A 21,783-nucleotide genomic window follows, 5' to 3' on the forward strand; every position below is an offset into this window, starting at 1 on the left:
TGACGCACTTCTGGAGTTCGTGAAATTTATTTTTTGGTAGTTTTTTAAACCTACTTTCGACTTGTTCAATAATTTTTTCTAGCTTCTCATGTATGATCTAATTTTTATAATAGCATTAATATAGTTGTAATGACAAAACTTACTCTTTAAATCTAAATGTTTGGATGCAATATTTAAAAAAAAAAAGCAAATATTTAAGTTATGGTTAAGTTCCAATAAGCATTTGTTTTAAAAATTAATTAGTTGCTAAAACTTTTCTATAAGTCATAAATTTACAAAGAAAGAAAGTGTTAAAACGATATTACTGAAAATGTGGTAACTTTCAGATTTTCTTAGTGCAACATTAAAAATCGAGTTAAGAAATTTTGTTTCAAAATTTCAAAACCATGATAATTACATTACTACTATATTTTTTATGAAGGTTATAAGTAAACACATTATATACGGTATTTAAAATTAAATATTAAAAATAAAACGTTTGTTCAAATTGTTTTGCCTTGCTTTACGACTGACAGATAACACTGTTTTTAAACAATGTCAATTAAATGTCAATGTCAAAAGTGAACAAAAATCAAAACATTGTGAACCGAATCATATGGATTAGGAAAAAAATGAGTATAAGTATTTAAGTTAAATAAGGAAATAGTGAAATATATTTCACAGAAAAAACATACGATTGATGATTTATAACAATGCCTAAGGAACAATATCGCGAAACATATGTTGGGAGAAAAATGTAAGTCAGGTTATGTTTACAAGATAGGTCGTCTTGATCCTTGCAAATATTTTGTATTTACATTACTAATTGTCATCTCAATTTATCTACTGTAGTATTAAGCTTAAAAATAATATTACGCGCCTAATATTGATTGATAAACGCCTAAACTTGATATGTAATTGAAAAATTAATCTTTAGTTTTTGTAATCACTACAGATCTCATGTCACATTTAATGTGGACAGCGCTTCAAATATACAACAGGCTGCGCACATTCAAGTTATAACGAAGAACTTGTACGCTCAGGATGGACAAAGAGTTCCCGCTGTTTATGGTGTACTTGATAGACGAATGGTATTTCACTTGTTTTTTCACTTCACCATACTGTAAATTATAAATATTTTATATCTTGGCTCTTAACTTAATACGAGTAGCTGCGTCGAACATAATTTAAAGTGTAGAAAGGTGAGAGGTGGTTTGGGGGAAAGGCACTGTGCACATGCCAATGGTCTTGGACCGTCCAGATATTTGTAAAAACTTGTACATCATCTATTTCTTGATGACATTAATTGATCAATAAGGGATGCCATTAGTTTCATCAAACGATTTTGATATTATGATTGACCCAATATTTTGTTTTTTATTTAGGGGACAAATCAAAAGCATGCAGATTGTGAGACATGTGGTTTGGGTCTGGCGGAGTGTGTGGGTCACTATGGATACATAGAGCTGGCATTGCCTGTCTTTCATGTTGGATACTTTTCTTCTATCATTACAATCTTGCAAACTATATGTAAGGTAAGCTCGTTACATATGTCATTAATGTACATAATGTATTTCATATGACATAAGCAAGTCATCATCATCTCCTTGAACTTGTCCCACTTATGTAGGGTCGGTGCACCAGGTTTCCGTCCTCCTAATCAATCTGTCTGCCGTCATCTGTATGAAAACAAGTATAAATTATATAAGCAAAACTATATTTTTTTTTACAGGATTGTGCAAAAGTAATGTTACCAGAAAAATTAAAGAAGTCATTCCGACGTAAATTCAATAATCCAGAACTATCATATTTACACAAGAAGACTTTGAGAGCAGCTGTAATAAAAAAGGCAAAAACTTGTAACAAATGTCCTTATTGTGAATCATTGAATGGCATTGTTAAGAAAAGTCCTACTGGAATACTGAAAATTATACATGATAAGTACAGGAATAAAAAATCTACGGATCCTATTGTGTTGAATGTCCTGAAAGACTTCAGTGAAGCCAAGGAATTGAATAAAGAGGTTGCGGCAATGATTAATAGTGGACTGATTATTGAATTAACTCCATTGGAGGTATGTTAAGATACCATCTAGACAAAGTGCATTCGCTCCAACGCAATACCATCATCTCTCTGACTACCTTGTATGGTGGTGGGGTCGGTTTTCCCAATCAGTTTCTTCCACCTTGCCCTGTCTTTGACATCTTCATCTGAGACTTGGCACTCACTCTCTTTAGCAGTACATCTTTCCATCTAGTTTTGGGTCTTCCTCTGGATCTGCGGCCGTGAAGGGAAAGATGTAGTAATAAATTACCAACAATCAAGCAAAACAAAGCAATACTATAATGAACTTCCAAAATATTAAGTGACAATAACTTTTGATAAGTCACGTAATTGTCTCGTGTGAAAATGTTTGCAATTTTTTAAATTAAGAATGAAATTGCTTCGGAACTAATGCACTTTATCTTATGTGGCAGAAAAGTTACGGTTTTTTGTAATGTATAACACTATTTTATATTCTTCATGGATTCTTATTGGGAATCAATTGGTTAACTTTTAACTAATTGTTATTGTATTGGATCTGCGGGACATACAGGTCCGAGGCTGGGTCGGGACGCTGCGGGATCGGAAAAAGTGGAGACTTTTGTTGTCGGAGGCCAAGGCCCATTTTGGGTCACTGCGTCACCCTAGTTAGTTTTTTTAATGTATTTTGTTACTTTTCCAGGTGTTGAATTTATTTAGACGTATCCCCGATGAGGACATCCCTCTACTAGGTATGAATGTGAAAGCTTGTCGACCGGAAGATTTGATTCTAACACGTCTACCTGTGCCGCCGCTTTGTATACGGCCTAGTGTTATCTCTGATATTAAAGCTGGCACGTAAGTAACTATTTCTGATATTTTTTTATTTTTATACAATTTGTATAACTCAATGAATGTAAACTACTAAAAAATTTTTTTATATTTTCATAAAAATTCTATTTTTATGAAAATAAATCAGTAAGTTACAAGGCAAAGTACAGTAGATAAATGTAATTTTGCATATATGACAAAAAAAAAAATTACATTACACAAAAAGCAATAACATTTTCTAGTTTCTGGAATAAAAATATTGATTTTCTTTCCTCAGTAATGAAGATGATCTAACAATGAAGCAGTCGGAGATATTGTTGATAAATGACGTGATCGGTCGTCACATTGCTAGCGGTGGCAAGAGTGAACTGCTGCAGGAAGATTGGGACTATTTGCAGTTGCATGTAGCGTTATATATCAACAGTGAAATGTCTGGCATACCAATGTCCATGCAGGTATTAACAGCTTTTTTTTCCAGAGCGGAATGCTTTATTTATAGCTTGTGCCCGGAGGGGCAACATAATTATGTGGGATTCACTCCCTGATAAGGGAACCCACAAAATCTCTCTGTTCCTTCTGCGCATGGTGGCGAGGTCTTTATCCCTAAACAACACAAAATAGAGTTTTCGCTCATTCGGACTATATGTTTGTCCTATTTTCCTAAAATGTTATGAAGGGATTTTTGGTTCACCATTAAGTAAAGAGGTTTTGATGACAAGCAAGCATTATGTTGTTCAATTTCTAATTCTATACAGAGCATTAATTTATTTAATCTAGGTCATTTTTTGATCAATGTGTAAGCAAATTTTAATATTTTTCCAGCCCAAAAAACCTGGTCGAGGATTGGTACAACGACTCAAGGGCAAACAGGGACGATTCCGAGGCAATTTGTCTGGAAAACGAGTGGATTTTTCTAGCCGTACTGTCATCTCGCCTGACCCTAACTTGCAAATTCAAGAGGTATGGCTAGAAACATTTAAACATTTAAAGTACTATAATTTCTATTTTTTTTTAAAAAAAGGCTATGAAAATTTTCAGTTGATTTTTTTTCGCGTCAAGGTCATCCAGCAGATAATACTACTCTTACATCTTATAAAATAAAATGTAATGCTCATGTTCTCTTAGGTTGGTGTACCAGTTCACGTAGCCAAGGTACTGACGTATCCGGAGCGGGTGTTCCCTGCCAACATACAGTGGTTGAGACAACTGGTCTGCAACGGCCCCGACATACATCCCGGAGCTAACTATGTACAGCAACGCGGACTGCGACACAAGAAGTACCTTAAGTACGGCAACAGAGAGAAGATCGCACACGAGCTTAAGGTGACAGAGAGAATTCTTAATTTTAGTCCTCTTTCTATTCTCACCCTTTTCTTATAAAGATAGGATGGAGAAGGAGATTCATCGGAAGGGGTAATATACTCTTTTTTGAGTGTCTCCTCCTCTGTCGATTGAGGGTAGGCAACGCATCAGCAATTGCAGACATCTATGGACTGCGGTCGCTTCGTCATTTCGGCGATTTCATGGGGTTGCTTGTTCGTTTGCCATCTTGTTATGTAAAAAAATTAAAAAAAGTGAAATTCGAGAGATAGTTCTAAGTTTGAAAATAGAAAAAATGTTGAGAACCTCTGGATTTTAAATGTCTAAGCGTGAAATCCAGAGGTTGTCAACATTTTTTATTAAAAAAAGTTTTTTTCGTGTTTAAAATTATGTTTTTACTAGCTGTCGTCCGCAGCCCTATCCACGCACAATTAAAAAAAAAACTCAATGACTAGTCTATGTGTTCTTCCACACTATGTTCTACATCTGTGCCAAATTTCATTAAGATCCGTTGAGCTGTTTCGGATATTCCTTTAAATAAACATCCAACCAAACATTCGCATTTATAATATTAGTAAGATTTGCAAAGTTCGTTAAAAGGTATATAATATATATATGTTGTACCAATTGTTGTAGAATACGTTATTTACTTTAGCAATGGTAAATTATAAGATTGAAGTGATTGTTGCAGTGCGGTGATATAGTGGAGCGGCATCTGGTGGACGGTGACGTGGTGCTGTTCAACCGTCAACCCTCGCTTCACAAGCTGTCCATCATGTGTCATCGTGCACGTGTTCAGCCGCAGAGGACCTTCCGGTAAACATCACAATTGAACTGATCACCCTCATTTAACTTAGACCAGGGTTTCCCAAAGGGGTCGATATCGAACTTAAAGCATTGCTAATTCTCAGTCTGTCTTCTTTTATTGACCTAAGTCAGAATTAATAATAATAATAACAATAATTGATCTTAAAAGTAGATAATTTGGCCATGGGGGGTCTGTGGAAACAGTTCATTTTGGAAAAGGGGGTCACTTGTCCAAAATAGTTTGGGGATCTCTGACTTAGACTAAGGATGGGTTACCACTGTCTGTTATAAACATACTTATACCCTTGTTTGAATACTTGTCGTAGTAAAATTTCACTGTACAATATTAATAAGAAAAAAAAAACATATAAAAAAACAAATTTGTGATCTACGAACACTTTTTACTAGTCATAGTAACAAATACTTTGAATAGTTTTATTTTGATGCCCTAAAGTTTTTTTACAATTTATGAAAATAGTAAAAAAATATATTTGAAATCTAGATTAAAACTGGAAGAAAATCAGTCTAATTTTTAGATGTTTTAACATATACAGTATGTTATAGTTTCAATGAGTGTGTGTGTACGCCGTACAATGCGGACTTTGATGGTGACGAGATGAACATGCATCTGCCTCAGACTGAGGAGGCCAGGGCAGAGGCACTCATACTCATGGGGGTATGTCTTTTATATTTAAACTAAAGATAGTTAGTAAGAACTAATATTATAAACTAGCTTTTACCCGCGACTCCGTCCGCGCGGAATAAAAAAAATGCACACAAGATAAAAAAGTTCCTATGTCCGTCTCCTAATTCTAAACTACCTCCCCATCAATTTTCAGCTAAATCAGTTCGACCGATCTTGAGTTATAAATAGTGTAACTAACACGACTTTCTTTTATATATATAGATGTGAATGTTTGGATGGATGGATGGATGTTAGAAGTTACCTCAAAAACAGCTCAACGGGTCTTGATGAAATTTAGCATAGATGTAGAACATAGTTTGGAAGAACACATATAGTCCAGTCATTTTAGCTTAAATTAAGTAACAATCTCGGAATTCGAGATACCCAGCTGTAAGTCTGTAAATACTTGTATATTGACACTCTAAAAGTTGTCTCAAAACCTACATATGGTAGGATGTAAGCAACCATTAAATTTCAAGGGCAAAGGTTACAAAAATCGGTTTTTTGCGCTTTTTTGGAAATATCTCATTTCCTATGGGTTTTTTGCTATTTGTATTTCTTATCAATATTGTAGAATACAAAATTCTCTACAAATTTTGTTTAAAATTTTTTTTATACGGTGAACCGTTTTCGAGGTAGAGGGCGGAGAACGCGCGGTCACAGCATCACTTCAGCCTCCGGTCGAAAACGCGCCATATAGTTGATGAATTATCAATAAATCAATTATTATAAATATTTGTCAAATTAATTAATTACTGACAAATTTGGATGAACTAGCTGCAGCATTTGAGGAAGAAAATTGTTCGGCCCAGAAATTATTAGAGAGTGGAACTCAAACCTTATTGGAAGTCTATAATGCTCCGAAATCTGTGAAAAGTCTCGATCATCTTCGTTACATGCATTACGACAAGTCTACAAAACTTAATAAACCTGTGCAGCTTTCAAATATTCCACCAACAAGTGCAGCTGCTCATCAACATTTCAACCGTGTATATTATCAAGTTCAAACTTGGTTAGGACATGATTTGAAACCCTAGGTATGGGGTTGGGCAATGCGAAACGATTTTCTGGAGCCTATCATGACAATTTTACCACCTGCTCCAGAAGATTTGCTAAATACAATTTTCTACAACTGCAAGAGTGGCTGTGGTTCGAGATACCGATGCAGGAAAGCGGGCTTGCAATGCTCTTTAACTTGTGGCCAATGTAATGGGCAAGCTTGTCTCAATGCTCTACCATATCAGAGCGACATATTATAATTCCTATATTTTCATTAACAATTCTGCAATTACATGGGCAGGTAAGTGTTGTTAAATAAATTAATACTGAATATAAAGTGGATAAGTTAAGAAAAAATGATAAAGTAGAATATACTAGTTAATAAAAAATTTACAAATATTTATAACAATTGATTTATTGATAGTTCATCAACTATGGCGCGTTTTCGACCGGAGGCTAAAGTGATGCTGTGATGTGCTCTCCGCCGTCTATCTCGAAAACGGTTCACCGTATAAAAAAAAATTTAAACAAAATTTGTAGAGAATTTTGTATTCTACAATATTGATAAGAAATACAAATAGCAAAAAACCCATAGGAAATGAGATATTTCCAAAAAAGCGCAAAAAACCGATTTTTGTAACCTTTGCCCTTGAAATTTAATGGTTGCTTACATCCTACCATATGTAGGTTTTGAGACAACTTTTAGAGTGTCAATATACAAGTATTTACAGACTTACAGCTGGGTATCTCGAATTCCGAGGTGAACTTACTAAAATGACTGGACTAATAGGTTTTTTTCCGTTAATTACGCGCGGAGTCGTGGGCTACGGCTAGTTTCTATAAATTTTTCAGTTATTCTAGTTCAATAGGACATTAAGTAATTTGCGTATTGGAGGCCTAATTTTAGTCTTCTTCCACTTCCCACCTTTATAAGAAACGATGGAGGAGGGGACGAAAAAGAAGGGGACACATTCTCTTTCTGTGTGTCCTTCACATCTGCAATTGAGGATGTCTATAAGCGATCGCTTCGCTATTTCGGCGAATTCAGGTGGCCGATTGAGCGCTTGCCACATTATTATATATAATAGAAAGGCCAAAAAAAATGAAACGTTTTTTCTATCGATTTTTAAAAAGTATTGGACATCTTAACATTCTTACGAGTATTTAAATAGTCATTATACGAATAAAAAATAAACATTTTATTCATGAAATAATTGGCCTTCATGATTTTTTTTTGTACCAAAAATTTTAATCAGAACAAATCAAACCTGGTGACACCACGTAACGGAGAGCTGCTGATAGCGGCTACTCAGGACTTCATCACCGGCGGGTACCTGATCACTCAGCGGGACACGTTCCTCACGAAGGCGGAGGCGCAGCAGCTGGCCAGCTGTCTGCTGGCTGGACCTGACAGCACCATGAGGATCGACATGCCTCCGCCCGCTATACTCAAGCCCAGGGTGCTCTGGACCGGCAAACAGATATTCAGGTAAACGAGTTTCTTGTTAACGTGTTTGGATGGATGGATGTTTGTTAGAAGGTATCTCCAGAACTCCTCAACGGATCTTAATGAAATGTGACACAGATGTAGAACATAGTCTGAAAGAGGACATAGGCTACTTATTAAGTTTATATTTTAATTCCGTGCGGATGAAGTCGCGACCGACACCTAGTCTATGATAATGGAATATGTGATTTCTTTTAAAATTTTTGTATGTTTTAAATCAGGGGTTCCCAAAGGGGTCGATATTGAACTTAAAGCATTGCTAATTCTTACTCTGTCTTCTTCTATTGACCTAAGTCATAATGAAAAATAATAATAATTGCTCTTAAAAGTAGGTAATTTGGCCGTGGGGGGTATGAGATAACAGTTAATTTTGGAAAAGTGGGTCATTAGTCCAAAATAGTTTGGGGGTCCCTGTTTTAAATAATTAATTATTAAGAAATCTAGGTTTTATTTTTGGAGAACTAGATGGCTTTTTTCGTAATCCATTTAATGCATATTTTGTCTCAGTTTGATAATGAAACCCAACAAGCAGTGCGAGGTGAAGGCGAACCTGGAGGTGAAGGGCAAGAACTACACCAGCAACAGAGATATGTGCGTTCAGGACTCCTGTAAGTAACCTTCCGAAACGATATATAATGTCTCACTTTTGCTCCACCTATATTGTATCTTTCTCTTTCGTGTAACGAAATTGACACCTCATATTTTTTTTTACTTTATATATTAATTTTTGCCTGTTATGTGTAGTTATTAGGCCTAATTTCAGTCCTCTTTCCGTTACTACCCTTTTTTTATTAGGAAAGGAAAGGAAAGGGAAGTGGATTTGACAGAAGAGGAAATGCATAGGAAGGGAAAATATCCTCTTTCTGTGCGTCCCCTTCACCGTTGATTAAAGATAGGCAACACATCTGCATTTGTGGATGTCTATGTGCAACGGTCGCTTCGCTGTTTTGGCGAATCCAGGTGACCGTTTACTCGTTTGTTACTTTATGACATAAAAAAAGTTTTTTTTTGCTACAGATGTAATAATAAGAAATTCCGAACTACTTTGTGGTTCAATGGACAAGAGTACATTAGGTTCCGGTACTAAGACCAGCATCTTCTATATTCTGCTGCGTGATTGGGGCGAGGAGTACGCTGTTAGGGGAATGTGGAGGTTATTATTTATTTTACCCGACTTACAGTAGGGTAATGTTATAGTGTGATTTGCCTTCGGAGTGAGTTACATGTTTTGTGGGGGCTCGGAGCTTACCCTAATCTAGGGTTAACTTCACACATATCTTGGAATTTCTTTGCAAATATGTAAAGGTTGCATCACTATGTTTTCCTTCATTCTAAGAACTTCAGATTCGAACCCAGGACCCAATGATTACAAATCGAGTGTTTAACTTCTGAACCACTGAGGCTAGTTAAATAAAAATTTAATTATAGTAAAGTTCTTCAAGTTGATGCAAAATATTTTTCATTAATTTTATAATTTAAATGTAAATATTGTGTACTAAATATATTTTTTTTTAACAGAAACGCAAATACGTTTTTATTTGGAATATTATCTTTATATGTTATAAAATGTTATTTTTTTTAGATTAGCTCGTATGGCGTCATATTATATGATGAACAGAGGCTTCAGTTTTGGTATTATCGACGTAACACCGGGAAAGAAACTTATTGAGGCCAAGAATAAACTGCTAGAGTCCGGGTAAGAGACAACTCCTTACAACAAAGAGTCATCAACCTCCCCTTATCCCTATGTAGGGTCGGCACAGTAAGTACTTCTCCATACATCTCTATCAGCCGTCATATCTGAATTTACTCCCTTCTTACGTATATCCTCTTTCACACAATCCATACATACATTCTTTGGTCTTCCTCTACCTTTATAGCCATCCACATTCAATCTCATTACTTTTTTGTTTATATAATGTTTTTTTTGTTTTTTTACAACAAAGAGTGGTAATAAATAAAAAAAAATCTTTTTATTTTGTTCAGATGATATGTATTTCAGGTATTCTAAATGCGATGGATACATCCTGGAGATGGAGAAGGGTACGCTGCAGTGTCAGCCTGGCTGCACCGTGGAGGAGACCCTCGAGGCTGTCATGCTCAGCGAGCTCAGCAGCATCAGGTATATGCATCAGGATTATTTTATTAGGTGGTTAATCTGGATTCGCCAAAATAGCGAAGCGACAATTCACAATTTCTGATGTTTAAAAAAAGTTAAACGACGGAAGAGGTGATGCTTAGGAAGATAATATTTACCCTTCCTATGGGAGAAGCAAAAATTCTTTGTTCAATCAACTTCCTTTTTCCATCCTTATATAAAAAGGGTGAGAAGAGAACTCAAGAAATTATTTGTTAAATAGCAAAAAGCAACGCAAATACATAATTTGTAAGAAATAATACATTTTCTTCTCCATATTACATACAAACAGTCAAATTTTTTATTATATTGATTAAATTGTAACACGATTGTTTTTTTTATAGAGAATTGGCAGCAAAGGCTTGTTTCCGTGAACTACATCCGACCAATGCACCGCTAATTATGGCGCAGAGTGGCTCTAAAGGTAAAGTTTATGAATTTTGAACAGAAATAAATGTATTTTTTTATATATCAAAAGGTGTCAAACTAACTGCGACCTTTCGCCAAAACAGCGAAGCGATTGTTACCCATAGACATCCATAAATGCAGATGTGTGAAAGAGTATATTTACCTTTCCTATGCGTCCATTCTTCCACCAAATCCACTTTACCTTCCCATTCTTCCCTAATAAGAAAAAAGTGGGAAGGGAATGAGATTTTTAAGTATATTTATTACTAATTGTCGCCTACGACTCCGTCCGCGCGGAATTTAATATAACTTAATAAGTATATTAGGTGCTCTTCCAGACTATGTTCTAGATCTGTGACAAATTTCATCAAGATCCGTTGAGGAGTTCTGGAGATAACTTCAAATAACCATCCATCCATCCATTCATCCATCCGTCCATCAATCCATCTATCCATCCATCCATTAATCCATCCATCCATCCATCCATCCATCCATCCATCCATCCATCCATCCATTAATCCATACATCCATCCATCCATCTAAACATTCGTATTTATAATATTAATGAAGATATATATGTTGATTGTAGGTTCCAATATAAACATATCTCAGATGATAGCGTGTGTCGGTCAGCAGGCGCTCAATGGCAAGCGTGTACCAAACGGCTTCGAGGACCGCTCTCTGCCACACTTCGAGAGACATTGTAAGATACAGTTTACATTGTGTTGAAACATGTAGGCGATTTTTGTATTTCCAGCGCCCCTAGTTTTTTTTTATATCATAAGGTGGCAAACGAGCAAACGGTCACCTGAATTCGCCGAAATAGCGAGGCGACTGTTGCCCATAGACATCCGCAAATGCAGATGCATTGCCTACCTTTAATTAACGGAGAAGGGGACGCACAGAGAGAGGGTATTTCTCCTTCCTATGCGTCCCCTCTTCCAAATCCACTTCCCTTTCCCATCCTTTCCTAATAAGAAAAGGGTGGGAAGGGAAAGAGGACTAAAATTAGGCCTCCGGTACCACACTCATCAGACGAAACGCGGAAATGCTTCCACTTCACGCCTGTCTTTTGGTGGTGTCGAGGGAAATCTTCCAAATATTAGGGTATATAAAGAGGCACTGCAGTTGTTTATGTCTTGACCCTGGTGCTTGTGGCGCCCCCTTATGCCCGGAGCCCTGGGCTCTCGCCCCACCTCACCCTACCCTAATGCTACTGGAGACATGTAATAAGTAACTAAATGTGTTCTTCAACAATTCGTGCAAGTTTCATCAAGATCTTGAGAGATCTTAAGAAAAAGGTGAGAAGGGAAAGTTTTAAGTATATTTATGACTAGCTGTCGCCCGCGACTTCGTCCGCCGATGAATTAAAAAGTAATAAGTAGCCTATGTGTTCTAGATCTGTGACAAATTTTGTTAAGATCTGTTGTGCCGTTCTGGAGATACCTTGAATCATCCATCCATCTAAACATTCGCATTTATAATATTAGTAAGATGTCAGTATTTTTCGTTATAGTGTAAATTATGTATTTATTTTCTTAGCTAAGATTCCAGCGGCGCGTGGTTTTGTTGAGAACAGTTTCTATTCGGGTCTGACTCCGACTGAATTCTTCTTCCACACGATGGGAGGTCGCGAGGGACTCGTCGACACCGCTGTCAAGACCGCGGAGACTGGCTACTTGCAGCGCAGACTGGTCAAGGTCAGAGAGCTTTTATCCCACTCAGAGTCGAATGGATACTAAATAACAAAATTCTGGTACTAAATCTACACTGGAGATTTCTAAATTGTTTTTCTTTACAGAACCCTTTATTATTTCACTAAATGCACCCTTAATGTTCTCTTCCTTCATCTTAGACCCTCGCCAGCTCGTCCAGCGTAATACCACGACCACACAGAAGACACATCTCAAGTGGAAGCAATTCTACGAATAGTTTGATTGATGAATTTGCGTGCTGGAGTCTTCATTTTAGGTCTTTTCCCTTCCCACTTTTTTCTTATAAGGAAAGGATAGAAAAGGGAAGTGGATTTGATAGAGAAGGGGTCGCATAGGAAGGGGAAATATTCTCTCTGCACATTCCGTTCTCTGTTGATTTAAGGTAGGAAACACATCTGCAATTGCCGATGACTATAAGTAGTCGCTTCGCTATTTCGGCGAATTGAAGTGCTTAGTATTTGACATATTTGTGTATTCATCAGTCTCTAGAAGACCTGGTGCTGCAGTATGACATGACGGTGCGCAATGCAACAGGCGAGGTGGTGCAGTTCCGCTACGGGAGTGACGGTCTCGACCCCAGCTGTATGGAGGGGAAAGACCGACCAGTAGACCTCGCGAGAGTACTCAACCACGTCCGTGCACAGTGTCATGCCCGGTATGACACACATTGACTTGACTTTGACATCACATCACCTCATATTGCTATTTAACAATTTTTTTTTTATAAAATTTCCACCAGTGAGGAAGAACCACTGGATGGTGATGGTATTGTGGTAGCAGCGGAGGAGACGCTCGCGCTGGATGACTTCAAGACCTGTCCTGAATATTTCAAGAAGGAACTGCTGTGAGTATTACTTATTTACCTTCTTTTTCTCTAGTTACCAATGAAATTCTATTCTATATTCAGAGAAGAGAGCAAGAAAAGAATGAAAGAAAGAAGTTAGTAACCCAGATGGAGGTTATGATTTTGGATTTACATTTGACGCTGTCGTTCACCTTTATGACATCTACTTATTCAATAAATAATGGTTACTAGTGTGCCCAGAGCAAGAAAAAAATGGCCTATGACATTCTCGCGTTCATCAGCTACTAACCTGTCAAAGTACTGTCAAAATCGGTCCACTTGTTCCGGAGATTACCCGGAACAACCACGAACTTGCGGACAGACAGACACTCCAATCATACTAATATTATAAATGCTAATGTTTAGATGGATGGATGTTTGTTTGAAGGTATCTCTAGAACGGCTAAACCGACCTTGTTGAAATTTAGTATAATTGTATAACCTAGTCTAAAAGAAAACATAGGTTACTTTTCATGTTTTTTTTTGTTAATACCGCGCGGACGAAGTCGCGGGCGACAGCTAGTTTAATATGTGTAGAGTTTAATAGCTTGATATTTGACAGTGCATTCCTGACTACGGTAGCGGACAAAGTGCGTGCATTACGCAGTAGGTACGCAGGTTGCGGGGGCGTAGCCCTGCAGGCGGAGCGCCTCACTTTGCCGCAGCTGGTGCGCTTTGTGCGCGTCTGCCACGACAAGTACCAGCGAGGAGTTATAGAACCCGGTACCGCTGTCGGCGCTCTCGCAGCACAGGTACACTCGAGACACTTCGCGGTGATACACTTACACAGAAATTACCTTGATCATTGCAATCAGATAAACTCCACCCCTTCTTACAAAGTAACCAATTATGTACCAGTTAGCGCAAACGACGACATAATTTGCGCAAACATTTTTTTCTTACAGACATTTAAAATCACTTTTAATGGTTGTATACCGCTAGATTCCTCGATAGTACATTCGGACAATTCCGTTCCCCTGCCACTTAATATCAATTCATTATAATCTTTCCCCTGTTCCTACATAGGCATAGTGTATGTAATACTCTTCTATACATTTCAAACAGCCGTCATATCTGCAGTCACTCCTAACAGTTATTTTCTTTCACACATTCAATCCTTACTTTATTTGGTCTTTCTCTGTCTGTATAGCTATTTATATTTAATCTTATTGCATCGACTTAGAATCGATTATCGCTCAGCAAACTGTCATCTACCGTCTAATTAAATTATGAGTGTCGAGAACTGAATGGGTAGGAAATAAATTTCCTCGACTGTACATTACGCAGGACCAAGAAAATATAATTATTAAGTGTTTTGAAAAATAGAAATTAACTGTAATTCGGACTGTAAATAGTTTTTCATACAAATAACTCAATATTTTCTCCGATCTGTCAGAGTATTGGAGAACCTGGTACTCAGATGACTTTGAAGACATTCCACTTTGCTGGCGTGGCTTCCATGAACATAACACAGGGTGTACCACGTGTCAAAGAGATCATCAATGCTTCACGCTGCATCTCCACTCCCATCATCACAGCAGAGCTGGTCAAGCCATATGACCAGGAGTTCGCCAGGAGGGTGAAGGGACGCGTCGAGAAGACTACGCTCGGGGAAGTAAGTATAGAGTATAGACTATAAGTAATCTTACTTATATTATAAACTAGCTTTTACCCGCGACTCCGTCCGCGCGGAATAAAAAAAAAATGCACACAAGATAAAAAAAGTTCCTATGTCCGTCTCCTAGTTCTAAGCTACCTCCACATCAATTTTCAGCTAAATCAGTTCAAACGATCTTGAGTTATAAATAGTGTAACTAACACGACTTTCTTTTATATATATAGATACTAGCTGTCGCCCGCGTCTCCGTCCGCGCGCAGTTAAAAAAAAATGGGGGGGGGGGTATGAAAAATAGATGTTGTCCGATTCTCAGACCTACTGAATATGCTCACAAAATTTCATGAGAATCGGTCAAGCCGTTTCGGAGGAGTACGGGAACGAAAACTGTGACAAGAGAATTTTATATTATATTAGATAGATGCAAATGTTTGGATGTATAGATGTATGGATTTTAGAAAGTATCTCCAGAACAACTTAACAGATTTTGATAATATTTGAAACAGATGTAATTTATGTATTAAGTTTTTTTTATTCCGCGCGGACGAAGTCACAGGCGACTGCTAGTGAGTTATATATGACGTATTTACCTTGTACCAGATAACAACATACATAGATGAGGTGTATCTACCCAGCGAGTGTTTCCTCTTGATCCGGTTGGATGCTGAGCGGATCAAGTTGCTCAGTCTCGAGGTCAACGTGCACACTATTATATATTCGTGAGTATTAAACCAGCAATGGATAAACTACATGACCATAACTTTGTCTAAAGTCCTCGTTGGATGGACTAAATACGAGTCTTACCCTAAAATATAGATAAAAAAAATGTTAATATAAAAAAAAGTCAATGTTTGTTCGCGATAATCATAGTAACTATCAAACGTATTTAAATAATTCTTTTGGAACGAAGTTCCTTATCGCGCGTTGTGAAAGGGGGCTAGACGGAAAAAATTCTTACGAAAAGTTGTCACGACACTTTTTGCTATAGTAACCATGGCAACGACGTGACAATATATAACGAAAATTCATAGAAATAAAATGTACTTCTTGTGAAGACTTAAGTTTTTTTGTTCATAGAATAAACATTGGTTCCTTCACTAATTAATTGAAAGAAACTTCGTTCCATCCGGGTGTCCCTTGACACCTCTCAAGTTTTTGTATTTAATAGCTCAATTAATAAGGAAGGTTATAGGATGTTTAACATCACGCTATCGCTCTTAGAAGATGATCAGAGATGAAATAAAAAAAAATCACAAAATTAAAAAAATCCGACATAGCTTAATCATGTGGTCTATGTATTCAAAGTCGTTAAATCTCCCTTAGTGTAGATTTAGGAAGTCTTAACGATGAATTAAGAAGTCTGAGTGCGATAGCTTCCACTTGTTCCAGTATATGTACGTCAAAGATAAAGTTGAAGTCATCAAATGTGATCGCGGTGTCGGAGTGGGCGGTGAAGGTGGTGGGGGAGGCGGGGCGAGGGGGAGGGGGAGGTCTCAATGTGGTGCTGCAGCAGCTCGCCCGTCAGCTGCCCTCTGTAGTGGTGCAGGGTCTGCCCAAGGTCTCCAGAGCGGTCATCGCCTGTGATGACACTAAAAGTGCCAACAGGTAAAGGGACAGAACTTGATTACCTTTTAGAATAGTACTTTATTCCTAAATTAAAGATAAGAAAATATAATTTTTTCTCGAAAAAAACATTTTTTTTGTATCTAAAATAAACTTAAGTCGATTAGATTTATACATTGTGTTAAATTTTCTTATTTTCCAGGTACAAATTGTGTGTAGAAGGAGATGGTCTGAGAGATGTTATAGCTACGTATGGCGTGGACGGAACTAAGACAACTTCGAACAATATTCTCGAGGTATATTTGTAAATTAACTCTATTACTCCTACAGGTATTTACTGTTGTGTATATGTAGGAAGAGGATCGGCCATAGTTAAAAAGAAGAAGCTACTTTAAACCGTATAATAGTTTTTAGCAAAATCACAGTACTAATGACAGTTAATTAACCATTAAACTAAACTATGTTCCAAAGTAACAATTCAATAAATTAGCCTTAAATAATAACCGGGTATAATTAGTCTAGGGACCAAATTATAGCACCGGAATAATAATTAATTCGTTTCCACAAATTAACTATCCAAAGCGTCTAGGTTAAGCAAGCGAAGTACAACTAGTGCACCGAGCTACGCCAGAGCCAAGACTGCCTTTCAAATAATGTTGCACGTATTTTATAGCGGCAGAGCTAGTAGTGGGTAGAGTGGGGGCATCGAATGACGCAATCGGTGCACGTGTTGTTTACAGTTTCGCTCAGGTGGCGCGCGGGCGCCGACACGGCCATGCTGACGTGCGTGCGCCCTCGCACGCGCCCCTTTTAATTTTTTATACATCTGAAGTAAGAAAAACATCGTTCGATTATCCTGACAATATTATAGTGTCTGGTCCGGTCCAAACTGACCCTTCAGAGTTATGGTAGTTAGTTTTGGTCCGACCTGAGGTCCTGCAAAAAAAAAAATTTTTTTTTTTAGAGGGGCTAGACCGGAATGATTATTCCCTGTAGCCTTTGCTAGACCGGAATTAGTATTCCCTGTAGCCTTTGCTAGACCGGAATTAGTATTCCCTATAGCCTTTGCTAGACCGGAATTAGTATTCCCTATAGCCTTCATGCTGGACCGGAATTAAGATTCCCTACAGCCATTGCTAGACCGGAATTGTCATTCCCTGTAGCATTCATGCTGGACCGGAATTAAGATTCCCCACAGCCATATTATTGGACCGGCGTAAGCCCTTCAATAAAATTTCAATTACATATTTAAAGGTACAGAATATACAGATGTTACATTAGAGCTAGCCGACATTGTATCATATTGTGCCGATAAGGTATCAGAATTTGCAGTAAGGGTGTGGTCACTACTAGTCGAGATAGTATCTGAAACATCATCAAGATGGTTATTAAATTCTATATTATCTAACGGATACTCGATTTCATGAACAATGTTATTAGAAGTTCTAGATGTAATAAGACATCACAAAGGGATTTTACATTTTATCACAAAATCAATTATTCAACACAAAATCAAATTACAATCATAGTTATCAACGGCTAGAGTCTAAACTGATTTGCAATTCTAACATCACGAATACAAAATGACAAAAAGGCAGAAATGACTCAGTAACCAGTACTTATCTATCAAGCAGGTAACCGGCAGCGTGGTTGGTTCTGAGTTTATAAGTTAAGTAAACTGAAGTTGAAGTTATGTTGACCTTCCGAAGACAGAATGAAAACTAAACTTGCAGTGTCAGTGCAACGGCTTATATAGGGTAGATTTATAGGATGTGACGACATCGTTGGCGTTAAGGATTGATCAGCGACGACTTCCGTTTTGCCGGCGAGGACTTAACTGTGAACTAAAAGCTACTTATTATTATTATTTTATTTTGTAAGGCAGGTCGCGGCGACCTTTAAGGGCGTGAGTGAGTGCAATAATGAGGTCAACACCCTCCAAGATCTTTTTCGATGATCATTTCGCTTAAGGAATCGAATTACACCAATTTAAAGGGGGTAGGTGGATTGACTGGATGCTGGTTTAAACTATTTGATAATTTTCATAAAATTGCTTCCATTCCGGAAAAAAAAGAGACATTTGCTTTTCCATGCAGTTGGTTGAGTTGGTTTAATCGTGAGATGGAAATGGATCCGATCCCACTTCTGATGTAGGAAGAGGATCGGCCATAGTTAAAAAGAAGAAGCTACTTTAAACCGTATAATAGTTTTTAGCAAAATCACAGTACTAATGACAGTTAATTAACCATTAAACTAAACTATGTTCCAAAGTAACAATTCAATAAATTAGCCTTAAATAATAACCGGGTATAATTAGTCTAGGGACCAAATTATAGCACCGGAATAATAATTAATTCGTTTCCACAAATTAACTATCCAAAGCGTCTAGGTTAAGCAAGCGAAGTACAACTAGTGCACCGAGCTACGCCAGAGCCAAGACTGCCTTTCAAATAATGTTGCACGTATTTTATAGCGGCAGAGCTAGTAGTGGGTAGAGTGGGGGCATCGAATGACGCAATCGGTGCACGTGTTGTTTACAGTTTCGCTCAGGTGGCGCGCGGGCGCCGACATATACTTACTGGTGTGTATACTTACTGTAGTGTATACTTACTGTAGTGCATACTTACTGTAGTGTATACTTACTGTAGTGTATATTTACTGTAGTGTATACTTACTGTAGTGCATACTTACTGTAGTGTATACTTACTGTAGTGTATACTTACTGTAGTGTATATTTACTGTAGTGTATACTTACTGTTGTGTATACTTGCTGTAGTGTATACTTACTGTAGTGTATACTTACTGTTGTGTATACTTACTGTAGTGTATACTTACTGTAGTGTATACTTACTGTAGTGTATACTTACTGTAGTGTATACTTACTATGATGTATAATTACTTACTGTAGTGTATAATTGTTACTGTATACTATGTTGTATACGTGTGTCAGGTGTTCAACACGCTGGGTATCGAGGCGGCGAAGTCTACAATAATAAGTGAGATCCAGGCTGTGATGGCTGGTCACGGTATGGCAGTAGACCGGCGTCACGTGGAGCTGCTGGCTGCGCAGATGACGGCGCGCGGGGAGGTGCTCGGCATCACAAGATACGGTCTCGCGCGAATGAAGGAGTCTGTGCTCAATCTCGCCAGTGTTTGTATACACATCTTTTTTTTTGATGCAGCGCCCTCTATTGTACATTAGACACACTACTAACTACACTAACTTTTACAAAAGTCAACAGAGAAATGTTAAAAATATTATGACGTAGGTTTTTTTATATTACAAGGTTGCAGACGAGCAAGCGGCATCTCCTCTTCCGTTCACTTCCCCTTCTCATCATTTCCTTATAGTAACAGGATGGGAAGGGAAAGATTGTTATTTATTCCGAGCCGAAAGCTAACCTATAGGACCCTATTAAACAAGTTTTTTTTTATTAAAATTTTTGAACCATTGTGAAAATACCGATGTAGAAGTTAATTGACTTCCGTTTTGTGAATTGAAAACGCCATCTATCGACATTTGTGAACATCATCAATAACCTGCCCTTATCCCTATGTAGGGTCGGCACAGTATGTACTTCTTCATACATCTCTATCAGCCGTCATATCTGAATTTACCCCCTTCTTACGTAATACAGTATAATCTCACTAATCCGGCACTTCGATAGATCGGCACGTCCAATAATCCGGCACCTTCGACCAAAGCGCACAGGTATAGAGGGGAAAGGGAGGCGTGGGCGGAGGGTGCCTGTGATTATTTCAAAACTATAGTTAATTACATATGTGCCTACATGTTAATTCAATTGTTCCATAATACATTACATACATTTATTCTCTCTATGAAATGCTTTATTTTATTTATTACCGATGACTTTTTCAGTATAACCCAGTAATCCGAACATTCCAATAATCCGGCACCTTCCGGTTTTTAATAGTGCCGGATTAGTGAGATTGTACTGTACTCATACCCTTAAACCCTTCTTTAATACTCATTTATTATTATAGTTCGAGAAAACAGCTGATCATTTATTCGATGCGGCGTATTACGGTCAACGGGATTCGATAGAGGGCGTGTCGGAGTCTATCATAGTGGGGGTACCCGCAGCTATCGGCACCGGATGTCTGCAGCTGCTGCACAAACACGCACAACACGTCGAACACGCTGAACACGTGAAACACGCTGAACACGTGAAACACGCTGAACACGTGAAACACGCTGAACACGTGAAACACGCTGAACACGCCGTGCCCCAAACAAGACCATTGTTATTTGATGATCCAAAATATCACACTTCGATATGGGAATAAAATATATTATTCTTTGAATATATCTTTTGAATAGATTATAGTTTTCTTTTTATACCTTTTTAAATATATTTTTTATAGAATAAGAAAGCCAACGATTAGCTCTCGCTTTATGTTAAATTACCTCATGTTAGTGGGGAATTAAAATTATATAAAACAAAATATATTAACTACTTTTTTATTTTACAACTAATCTATTACATACTATGAATTCATTTTACTTATATCTTTGGTTCCTAAGAATAAGGGCCAATGTACAAATTGACAACTTTACAGGAAAGGATCTCAAATTTTCAACCATATAAGATATGTCGCATACGGCCTTTTACTTCAGTAAAAAACATGTTTAGACCTGTACATGTTGTTAACTAGACTAAGAGGTAGCTTTTAACATAAAAAAGTAAAAATTATCAATTTTTTACTTTGGCCCTTATGCATAAGACCTATAGAAATAATTAACTTTACAAGGCGATGGAATAAACTTGACTTCGCACTAACAAAGTATCACCGAAAAAAAAAACACTAACACTTTAATGACGTCATAATTGCATGTCACAGAGTTTCCATTGCTGAGACACAAAACATGTCTCATTCATCTAAAGGTTCATTTAAACATAATCCGGAATCGTACGTAGAGTTCGAACTGTCCGGTGATGACGTCGTACGTAGAGTTCGAACTGTCCGGTGATGACGTCGTACGTAGAGTTCGAACTGTCCGGTGATGACGTCGTACGTAGAGTTCGAACTGTCCGGTGATGACGTCGTACGTAGAGTTCGAACTGTCCGGTGATGACGTCGTACGTAGAGTTCGAACTGTCCGGTGATGACGTCGTACGTAGAGTTCGAACTGTCCGGTGATGACGTCGTACGTAGAGTTCGAACTGTCCGGTGATGACGTCGTACGTAGAGTTCGAAGTGTCCGGTGATGACGTACGTAGAGTTCGAAGTGTCCGGTGATGACGTCACTAGCGGTATAGCGCTCTCATATTTTCCCATATGTTTTTCACTCTGAAGCGATTGCTAAGCTTTGTTCGTAAAATTCAGGC

General features: G+C 37.7%; 1 protein-coding gene across 1 annotated transcript; it reads left to right on the forward strand.

Moving 5' to 3' along the window:
• Positions 1-571: 571 nt before the first annotated feature.
• LOC106708613 (DNA-directed RNA polymerase III subunit RPC1) lies at positions 572-20,740 on the forward strand. Its single transcript, XM_045681974.1, has 27 exons — positions 572-736; positions 935-1,070; positions 1,365-1,514; positions 1,712-2,053; positions 2,705-2,859; positions 3,110-3,287; positions 3,655-3,792; positions 3,958-4,155; positions 4,844-4,968; positions 5,524-5,635; positions 7,900-8,132; positions 8,658-8,758; positions 9,168-9,303; positions 9,733-9,846; positions 10,153-10,272; positions 10,632-10,711; positions 11,285-11,398; positions 12,238-12,395; positions 12,893-13,065; positions 13,150-13,254; positions 13,817-14,006; positions 14,651-14,869; positions 15,470-15,588; positions 16,259-16,474; positions 16,635-16,728; positions 19,383-19,583; positions 20,438-20,740. Exons 1-27 carry the CDS (start codon positions 693-695, stop codon positions 20,738-20,740), a joined length of 4,254 nt encoding a protein of 1,417 aa, XP_045537930.1. The 5' UTR covers positions 572-692.
• Positions 20,741-21,783: the final 1,043 nt, after the last annotated feature.

The sequence above is a fragment of the Papilio machaon genome, chromosome 17, assembly GCF_912999745.1.
Source record: "Papilio machaon chromosome 17, ilPapMach1.1, whole genome shotgun sequence".
NCBI lineage: Eukaryota > Metazoa > Arthropoda > Insecta > Lepidoptera > Papilionidae > Papilio > Papilio machaon.

Excerpts from the sequence above, each read along its gene's own strand:
- LOC106708613 (XM_045681974.1), top strand. The coding sequence starts at position 693 with ATGCCTAAGGAACAATATCGCGAAACATATGTTGGGAGAAAAAT. Across the intron at positions 10,712-11,284 it reads GGCGCAGAGTGGCTCTAAAG|GTTCCAATATAAACATATCT; the intron begins GTAAAGTTTATG and ends TGTTGATTGTAG. Across the intron at positions 12,396-12,892 it reads TGCAGCGCAGACTGGTCAAG|TCTCTAGAAGACCTGGTGCT; the intron begins GTCAGAGAGCTT and ends TGTATTCATCAG.